This window comes from Branchiostoma floridae, chromosome 18, assembly GCF_000003815.2.
Source record: "Branchiostoma floridae strain S238N-H82 chromosome 18, Bfl_VNyyK, whole genome shotgun sequence".
In the NCBI taxonomy this organism is placed as follows: domain Eukaryota; kingdom Metazoa; phylum Chordata; class Leptocardii; order Amphioxiformes; family Branchiostomatidae; genus Branchiostoma; species Branchiostoma floridae.
The window spans coordinates 1,695,249-1,704,739 of NC_049996.1; the positions used below are offsets into that span (position 1 = coordinate 1,695,249).

Below are 9,491 nucleotides of genomic sequence, written 5' to 3' on the forward strand. Positions count from 1 at the left end.
GAAGTGACACTCCTCTTCGTTGCCTTTCCCGCAATAGTAACAGCCGTTGATGCAACAGATAAAGACAGCGGAACCAATGCGGAGATATCCTACAACTTCACTGACGAACGTTCAGGACTGTTTGTCATAAATCCTTTTAACGGCATCATACGACTCGTAGGCAATCCAGGGAGTACTGACGTTACATACAACATCACAGTGGCGGCTACGGATAGCGGATACCCGCCCTTGAACTCGACCATATCCCTAACAATAGACATAAGCTCACTTGCTGACGCCTCCAGTACCCGTGTGTCCTTCGACGGGAGAGAATTTGTGGGTTATGTGGTTGAAAACGATAACAACGAGCAAGTTGTTACACAGCTCGACGCTACAGTCATTTACTCAGGAACTACACCAGCCCCTGGTGCCTGCCCACTTAAATACAAGATGGCGGCAAGTTCGGACGACTTTGAGTTTGCTGTCAACGAGACAACGGTCAGTTCTATTCCACTTAATTTCATAACAGTACGCTCATTAGAATTCATACTTTATAACCCACTTTTAAGGATGCCACTGTCTTGGACACGTTGCAAGAAACGATTATCCATAACTAGTTAACTTGAAATTATGGCTTACATAATATTAATTGGCTTCCAGTAATACATTAGTAGGATAATCTGGATTAAGAATCCTCATCCGTAGCAAGGATAGTTCGGTAACAGAATTCACCCGATTTCGAATATCATTCGTCCTTCTCAAGAATCTCTTAAGAATATTCTTCTTCTGCATAGACTCAACTAGGATGATTGTAAACATTGCCACACAGCACGAATGAAGAAATTGAAAAAAAATATAGCACTGTAAATGCAAATCGCTGTAAGGTTACAGTGTCTAATCGCCTTTTTCAGGGAGAGATCAGAACAAGGGGCACTGGGTTTGACAGAGAGATCAAAGCAAGCTATACATTTGCTGTTGTCGTCGAGATCACGTGTCCAGATTTAATCTTTGACTACACTTCGGTAAGATTCAATTGTTTAAGCCACTTTACGATCTTTAAGATGCAACTAGCTCTCTTGAAATGCTAACAGGTGAATTTATGTTACGTTGAACTTCTACCAACTGACATTTGACTTGGTTACTGTGTTGAGATATGTTATGGATCCACCTCATTCAATATGATTTCCACAGGTGTTGGTCCACGTCAACGATACAAATGATGAAAGTCCAACATTCGAGAGCAGCAGCTACAGTTTTATAGCATCCGAAGACAGTGCAGGGATTGAGGTCGGGAGAGTCCTGGCAGTGGACAGGGATACCGGGTCTAATGCTAACTTCAGTTACACCATCTATCCCAGTGGTAAACACATGCATGTCTGTCTGATATTGTTGAATACATTTGTATATGCCTCATCTTCATAAGGTTCCTCCATATTGTATAGTCCATAGACATAGCTTTAGCTGCCTTAAAAGCTGTTATAATCTCTTTTTGATCTGGTCTTTTAACGCTTGAGGGTCTGTTTGGGTATAGAGTTTGCAAAATCCTTGTTTGCAAACCAAATAGCAGTTACTCAAGCAACTCGATATGATTTGGGAAACGGTCAGACCGACTCAGACGTTTCCTGAGCAGAAACGCTTAAGAGCAGATTTTATAGCCTAAATCTGAATAGATATGAGGTGAGGACAAATTTTAGATAGTCCAAATGGAAGCAAAAGTAAACCAAAGTTGATGCAAATGAGTCCATTTACTCCTGTTGTTTGAGTACAGTCTACCCAGGCCCAGTTGCTTGAGTAACTGTAATTTGGCGTATCCTATCACATGAGTGTCTATCTTTCATCGACGTATCCCGGTTGTAACCTTTGTATGTGGTGGTCTCATTATTATTTGAATAACTGGTCTTATTATTTGGCTAACTACTTTGTACGTGTCCTGAAAATTTACAAACCGTATACGACAAAGTAGGAAGCTTACGGACCTGTCCTGTAATGCTTTCAGTAAGCCCTTTCAGGATTGACACCAGCGGTAGCATCACAGTGTTGACATCCCTGGACAGAGAGCTTGTGGACACCTATACCTTGACAATACTTGTAAGTATTACCTAAAACTGTATCAGCTGCCTATAATTTACACTACAGTATTAAGTCTATGGTACTATATATAGACAAAGTGATGATTGCTGCCACGCTGATGACCACTAGGATGTATTTTTGTGTCATTGCAACCATGATAACTAACATATAACATTTGTTATTCTAATGTATAGGCTGAAGACATGGGAGTCCCTTCCTTGAACGGTACCTGCACAGTGCACGTACGTGTCTTAGACATCAACGACAATGCACCGACATTTGCTGATTCGGCATATCGCACAGACCTTCCAGAAGATGCCAATAAAGCGCAGGTAAACAGAATTATATCTAGACATGATCGTGGTCAGACGTTTCAGATAGGATCATCTACACTTCTCCAGTGCCACTGAGTAAGATCTGTTGTAGAGCAGGCTTTTAACCAACTATGAAATGAAGTGAACACAAATTTCAGATAGTTCAGCAGAAAACAAACATGAGACAAAGTCGAGGCAAGGTTGATGCTAATTCATCAAGTAGGTCCTGTTGTTTGAGTACATGAGCTAAATCAAAATGTCCCAAGTTCGACACGTAGGTCTCCTGTCCTCTTGAGGGTGGGATAATTCTCATTGTACATTCTCTCATACATTGCCTGTCTGACTCCACGTTGGAACCAGTGGAGCTCGCGGTACAGGATTTCTGAAAGATTGAAAGATGTCCCTAGATATCCCTCTTTACTTAGCATGCAAATGTGGATTATTATTCACCTATTGTATCTGATTGTTAAATCATGATTTTACCATTCTTTGCGTCTTTCCGCAGCTAAACATCACTGTCAGTGCATCTGACGACGATGCTGGTACAAACGCAGAAATTGGATTCGTATTACAAGGAGAGGGAAGCAACCTGTTCTCGATAGATGGTAAAGCATGGCATTGTTTACTTGCCTTTAACTAGCCACTTGAATTAATAAAATGGAACGAACATGTATACATTTGTGTGTATTTGGCAGCTGTGTTCTCGGCAATGTTGGTGGTGCAATTTTGATAAACAGTGTTATTTAGTAACATTTTAGAATATTTCTATGTACGGTGTGAATCCTAATGTGTTCTTAATGGAAAATGCATATTAACCCTTGTCTTGTCTTATCCCTAGATGTGTCTGGTGTTGTCACACTGACTGGTCGTTTGGATTATGAAAAAAAGTCCAACTACGATCTCACGATCACCGCCATGGACAATGGTCATCCAAGTAGAACTGACAGTGTCCGACTGACGATTGAAGTAACAGACGTCAACGACAACGCACCCATATTTGACCGTGACGACTATAACAGTTCAACTCATCGTGGCTTGCCAACAACGGAAGTTTTGGTCACCGTCAGCGCCAATGACCGAGATTCTGGCGTTAATGCACAGATAATGTACAGCATAACAGGTTTGAGTTAATGTTACAGTTTTGAATGTACTGTCGTTAGGCTAGACTGCGCTTGAATATGGTTCCTTTACACTTGCTATGTGGTGTCTTTAGTCTAGGCTAAGCTTGCTATGTGTGATGTTTTAAGGCTAGACTGGGGTTGCAAAACGGTGTCTTTGTTATCAGGCTATGCCGGGCCTGCTCTATTGTGTCTTTAGGCCAGGTTGGGCTTGCTATATGATACCTTTAGGCCAGGCTTGGGTTGTTATATGGTGTATATCAAGGCTAGGCTGGTCTTGCTATATGGTGTCTGTTGGATAGGCTTAATCTTACGTTGTGACATAGTCTATAATGGGCTGGGGTTGTTAGATGGTCTTTTTAGGCTATAGGCCGAGGTTGTTGCTATCTCTGGTCTCTGTTGTCAAGATGGGGTTGCTATGTGGTGTATTTAGGCTGTATTTGGTAGATTTTCTCTTTTAGCCAAGCCGGAGCTGCTAGATGGCCTCGTTAGGATACGCTCGTGTAATTATAGGGTCCCTTTATGCTAGCATGGGGCTGTTAAAAAGTGATTGCAATGATAGTGATATTATCCAGTTACATGCTGTTTTGTATTCAGAATACATTGTATTACATACAGCTTTTTATCCATTCTTAGGACAGTATGGCATAAAACCCATAAGAGCCACGATTGGTGAAACGCTATTCAACATAAACAGCTCTACTGGGGAGATCGGGGTCACAACTCACTTCTTGTACGACGATACTCAGCAATACGAACTGATCGTCACTGCTACAGACATGGGAGAACCTCCACTGAGCAACACTACAACGGTATTTACAGAAAAAAACTTGTGTGCTCTTTTGCCGAGTTTCAACTGTGTGTATCATCTTCACCTTTGAAATTTCAAAGGCAAACGTAGTAGCTAGATTTGACTGCTAGATAGCTAGCTAGACATATTTATAGGCAAATGTATCTATCTAGCAGTGAGCAAACAAAAAAAGACATACTATGGAAGTTCATCTATTAATCTTTTTTTTCATGTTGCAACAGGTTGTTATCGACGTTGCCAACACTAATTTCTTCGCGCCAGAATTCCTGAATACTCCAGTATATCGCACAATGGATGAAGACACAGGAACGGTGTGGAATTCTCGACCAAGAGAAGTGGCAAAAATAAAGGCGACGGACAACGATACCGAGGCTGAAGGACAAGTCATATTTTTGCTTCCGAGCAATGATAACATTTCAGGTATGGATGTTTGTGTCGGTATGGTGGCATTGAAAGGTGACCTTGACTAGGAACACACGTTTCATCATATCATCCACTCTTATGGAAAAGCTCAATGAATAAATAAATAAGTAAACAAAGCGAGATACTGCTTTATGCAAATTTGCTTCTACCTTACTCGTCATCTAGCAAGACAAAGTTGAATAATGAGTTATCTAACTGTTCATATCTAGGTATCTTAGGCATGGCCACTGATATTCTAAATTGTTCATCTCTAGGCATGGCTTAGAATGATGAAATTCATTTTTTAAATTAAATCTTTCTTTCTTTAACTTTTTATTGCAGACAACTGGCCCTTAGTAAAAAAGACTATATGATACATACAGCATAACAACACAGACACATCAAGTTATGACCTAGATCCATGACCTTTCCATTAAGATTTCGTCCTTCCACGTAGATTTGTTCAGGGTAACTACCACGAAGGAAGTCTCCGACGTTAACCAAGATATTTTTGTCGGGAGGATTGTGACCAACGCCCCCCTCGACCGCGAGGCACACATCTCTGGACTGAACCTGACTGTACTGGCAGTAGACCAGGGAGCAACACCAAAGACAAGCACAGCCTTGATTCACATCACCTTAAACGACGTGAACGACAACCCTCCAACTCTGATTGTCCCAACTGAACTGGTACCAATTCCACAGGTATAGTGTTATCTTTCCTTCTCAGTATGAGTACAACTTGAATTTTCTAAATATCTCTAAAGAATGTCCATATAAAGAGCCTTAAGCTTGCTGCAAGTGCAATTTCTATTTCCGTAGTCCCTTTCGCGAACCTTGGCGATTTTCGAAGGAATTTGATGAAGAAAATGTGTTTTTTTCCCTCACAGTCGTCGCAAGTTGGCACCCCGGTGTTTAAAGTGCAAGTTGATGATCCTGACATTGTCAATGAGTTTTCCTTTGAGACCATCCCCTCCAACCACGAATACTTCTCCATCATCGAAACTACCGGACTTATCTTTACTATCAAGGACTTTCCCGAACAGCGTGAGCATACTCTCTTCATCATAGTTAACGACGGCAGTGGAAAAACTGACTATGGTGCCATATCTATTTTCGTTGGAAATCCGAATCTCCATGCTCCAGTATTCAGCCAACTATTGTACCGAACGACTGTCCAACAGGACTTACAAGTAGGCACCAATCTGACAGACCTCAACATCTTCGCGTGTGACATGGATTGTCCGGACTCTTGCAACGTTTCCTTGTCTGCAAACTGTACAACAAATGAAGGCAGACTGACATACGGTATCGCAACAGGGAATGCAAGAGACATCTTTGTAATTGATCCCCACACGGGACTCATCAGTACAAAGTGGCCACTAGAAAGCTTAAGTTTGATACCCAACTACATTTTGGTTGTCATCGCAACTGACCAATCAGAAAACTCACGTACTGGGTCAGCAACGGTCTGGGTTGATGTTGTGCATTTGGGGACCACCTCTGTTGCGCCAACTGCGTTTCCAAGTGATACAAAAAAGTTGGAGACTGACTTGGATAACCACCGCTATGCCCTTTTTGGAGTTTCCGGATTTGCTGGGTTGTTGCTTATGATAACCCTTGGGCTACTTGTGAAATTGGTATCAGCTAATCGTCGTGTGAAGCAGATGTCTACAGCGCACCTGACGACTCCAGCCTTTACTGCACCTCAGTACGACTACGTACCAGGGATGACGGACTACGCGTACGCCGAGGGAACTGGTACGGATGATGAATCGCCCGCACCGCCACCGGTGGCGAACCGTCCGCCGCTGACGCTCAACAACGAGGAGCGTAGAGCACAGGCAACGGACCGTAGTCATAATGTAGCGATGGAGATGCGCTCCAGGATGCGGCCAGGTATGTGTACTGTAGTGTAGTGTAGTGTAGTGTAGTTTAGTGTAGTGTAGCATTTGTACCTCCGGGGACGAGGATCATTTCCTTACGGAGTATTGTATTTGCTGTTATGCTGTTCGCAGCTGCATCTCGCGAGCCCTATGCTGAATTTGTATGTAGTTTAGTATGGTGTCTGCTCGTATGCTGGATATGATGCTGTTGCTGTTTCTCTGAGTAATGTAATACCTCAGAAATCACCCTTGTCTTCATGGAAGTCCTTCTTGTTTGAATCGGCGCCAATTGGGGCAAATGATGGATTATGTGCTATTTTAACTTTATCTAGTGGCTTGTTCAAATTTGATAAATGTTGACTAAATGGTACTTAATACGGGTAAGATGACATAATATTATGCTATTCTTTTTATCCAAACAGAACTACAGCGACAGAACCGACTCGAAGTTCGAACAGCGGATGATCGCTCGAGAAACAGCATCTACAGAGAGCAGAAGTAAGTTTTCCCCATCCAGTATGCGTGCCCAACGTGGCAAGCTTAAGCTAAGGGCACAACCCGCCGCACGTGCAAATACGTGCCAAAACGTGGGCAATCTTTTGCGATCCGAAAGTGGCAAGAACCTCCTCAGTACGAACTCCGTATAGAATCCGACAGATTTTGGAGCACACAGACACGCCGTATAACATTACATGCAGGCAAAACGTTGTGTGTCATCGGGCTGCAGATTCGCCCCCCCGTACGTGCCAGTACGGGCGACGCGCCTGCCCTGTACAGCCTGAACGTTTTCAGAAATACGTGGCGGACGTGACCTCCGCAAAAAACGTACGGACAAATTGCACGTACGGCGGGTTGTGCCATTAGCTTTAGCATTGTTATCCTACGTTGTGTAGTATTCCCTCCACCCATGAGATTCTATGTAGGGTTGTCGAATCACCTGGCGTAACTGCAAAATATTCGGCCCAGGATCCTAGATCCGTGGTTCAAATCCTGTCATACTTCCGCCATTGTGCCCTTAGGAAAGATATTTTCATAATTTGACCTAGGTGTAAGAATTGGAACCAGACTTCGGTTGGGGAGGTAACAGACGCTGAAAAGAGACATACACCTCACTACCTCATCAAAATGGCTATAGGACTACCGTTACCTTCTGTCCTTTACAAGTATGAGACACTGTTAAGTTGAGTGCAGTGCATTTTCCGTGACTGTCTTTAACCCAAAAATAGTACTAGTGTTGCCTTCCTAGCCATTTTCCCCCAACGTAATTTTTGAAATGCCATACCAGTATTGGTTGGAGTTTAAATCTCAGGATAATGGTAATGGTTGCATATATATTCTTTGCAATTCTATTAGTTATGTATTGAACTGGTTTCATGTGCGGTAACATCAAGAGCTTTCTCATTTCAGATATGATTATCTACAGCTCAACACACGAGATACTTCCAATACTGCTTCGCCAACAGCTGAAACCGCTGAAGCTGATAAGTATGGGTACCTGAAGCCTGCCAATCAGGCACGTCAAAACAACCAGCGAGGACAGCCCAACAACCCTTATCAAAATGACAAAATGAACAGGCGAAGTCAAGTGTACACTAAAGACATCCCAGCACCTGATTACGATGTGCTGCCAACGGAGACACGGATATAAACGATAAAACGTTTCTTTTGATAGATGGTATGTTTGGCAAAGTATCAAAATCTGTTTGTAAATTAGTCACATTTCCTAGTCATCTCCTCCAATCCTTTTATACAATACACTAACCCTTCATGCTTGTGGCTCTTGCCGTCCTGTCGTTTCCGACAAGACCACAAGATCACATTTCCTAGCCGTTACATCACATCACTTCATACAGCACACTGATCCGTCAAATCCAAAATAGCACCACCCTTCCCGCCGTACACAGCAAAACAGAATGGCGGCGCCCACATATGCCAGCAAAAACAATACAGGTTCTGCTATCGCAAACCTGTAACTAATAGTGATTACCACTACATGTATTTTTTATTCTATTTTCTGGGATATCGTTGTGTGCGTTTGTGTGTGCTTGAGTTTATGTACTAGATGTCGTCTAAGCTTTGTTATGTTTTGAAGTTCATGCCCCAGGGTTTTTAGGAATTGAAAAATAGTATAACTGTAAATAGGACAAGAATAGACAGCATGTGTTTAACAAGAAAAAAAGAAATAAAAAAATGCGTTTGTGACAGTGTCTATTTTGTGTTTAACAAAAATATGCAAGATAATAGAGCTTGTAGCACTATCTATCTTATGTTTAAGATTTAAAACCAAATTTTATACAAAAATATTTTTTCAGTGGCGTATCTTGTAGTGTAAAATTGCAAAGCATATTTTCACTTCATATGATATCATATGATATTATGATCGTAAAGCAATCAACTTGAAAGCTACGCAAATTAAGCAAATATGAATATGTAATTAGGCTCTATATGGATATACATTAGTCTGTATTGTTTGTTTAAATCCTTTTTGTATGTCTGTGCTCCTGATTTTTGGATACTATTATCATATTATAGATCTAACTAATTAAACGGCAAATGATATATCATTTAAACTGTACATTACTACTAGGGCTGGGTACCGGTACAGAAAATTCAGGTCCAGGTCCGGTTCAGGTCCAAAGGATCAGGTCCCGGTCCGGACCTGAACCTGGACCTAATGCAGTACGCTGTACCGATACCCAGCCCTAATTACTACCATACATAACTGACAAGTTGTTTCCGTTATTTCTTGACGTGGGTGCGTCTAACATATAACGTACCTGAAAATGTATGACTTGACCAATGTAAAAAAATATATTTTGAAGAAAAATATATAAGTTGTATTACCTGTCTTATTTTCGTATTGGACATTAACGGGTTATACTAAGTGGTATGAACATCAGATGTTAAAATT

At 41.7% G+C, this 9,491-nt stretch overlaps 1 protein-coding gene across 1 annotated transcript; it reads left to right on the forward strand.

Annotated features, from left to right (window-relative positions):
* Positions 1–3,278: 3,278 nt before the first annotated feature.
* LOC118405960 (protocadherin Fat 4-like) lies at positions 3,279–9,158 on the forward strand. Its single transcript, XM_035805814.1, has 7 exons — positions 3,279–3,483; positions 4,118–4,293; positions 4,514–4,712; positions 5,152–5,399; positions 5,585–6,593; positions 7,003–7,078; positions 7,988–9,158. The coding sequence occupies exons 1-7, from the start codon at positions 3,279–3,281 to the stop codon at positions 8,226–8,228; spliced, it is 2,154 nt and encodes a 717-aa protein (XP_035661707.1). The 3' UTR covers positions 8,229–9,158.
* Positions 9,159–9,491: the final 333 nt, after the last annotated feature.

What these genes read in the sequence shown, in the direction of transcription:
- LOC118405960 (XM_035805814.1), top strand. Translation starts at nt 3,279, where the DNA reads ATGGACAATGGTCATCCAAGTAGAACTGACAGTGTCCGACTGACGATT. An exon ending in GATAATGTACAGCATAACAG is followed by an intron (nt 3,484 to 4,117) that starts GTTTGAGTTAAT and finishes ATCCATTCTTAG; the next exon opens with GACAGTATGGCATAAAACCC. An exon ending in AGCATCTACAGAGAGCAGAA is followed by an intron (nt 7,079 to 7,987) that starts GTAAGTTTTCCC and finishes TTCTCATTTCAG; the next exon opens with ATATGATTATCTACAGCTCA.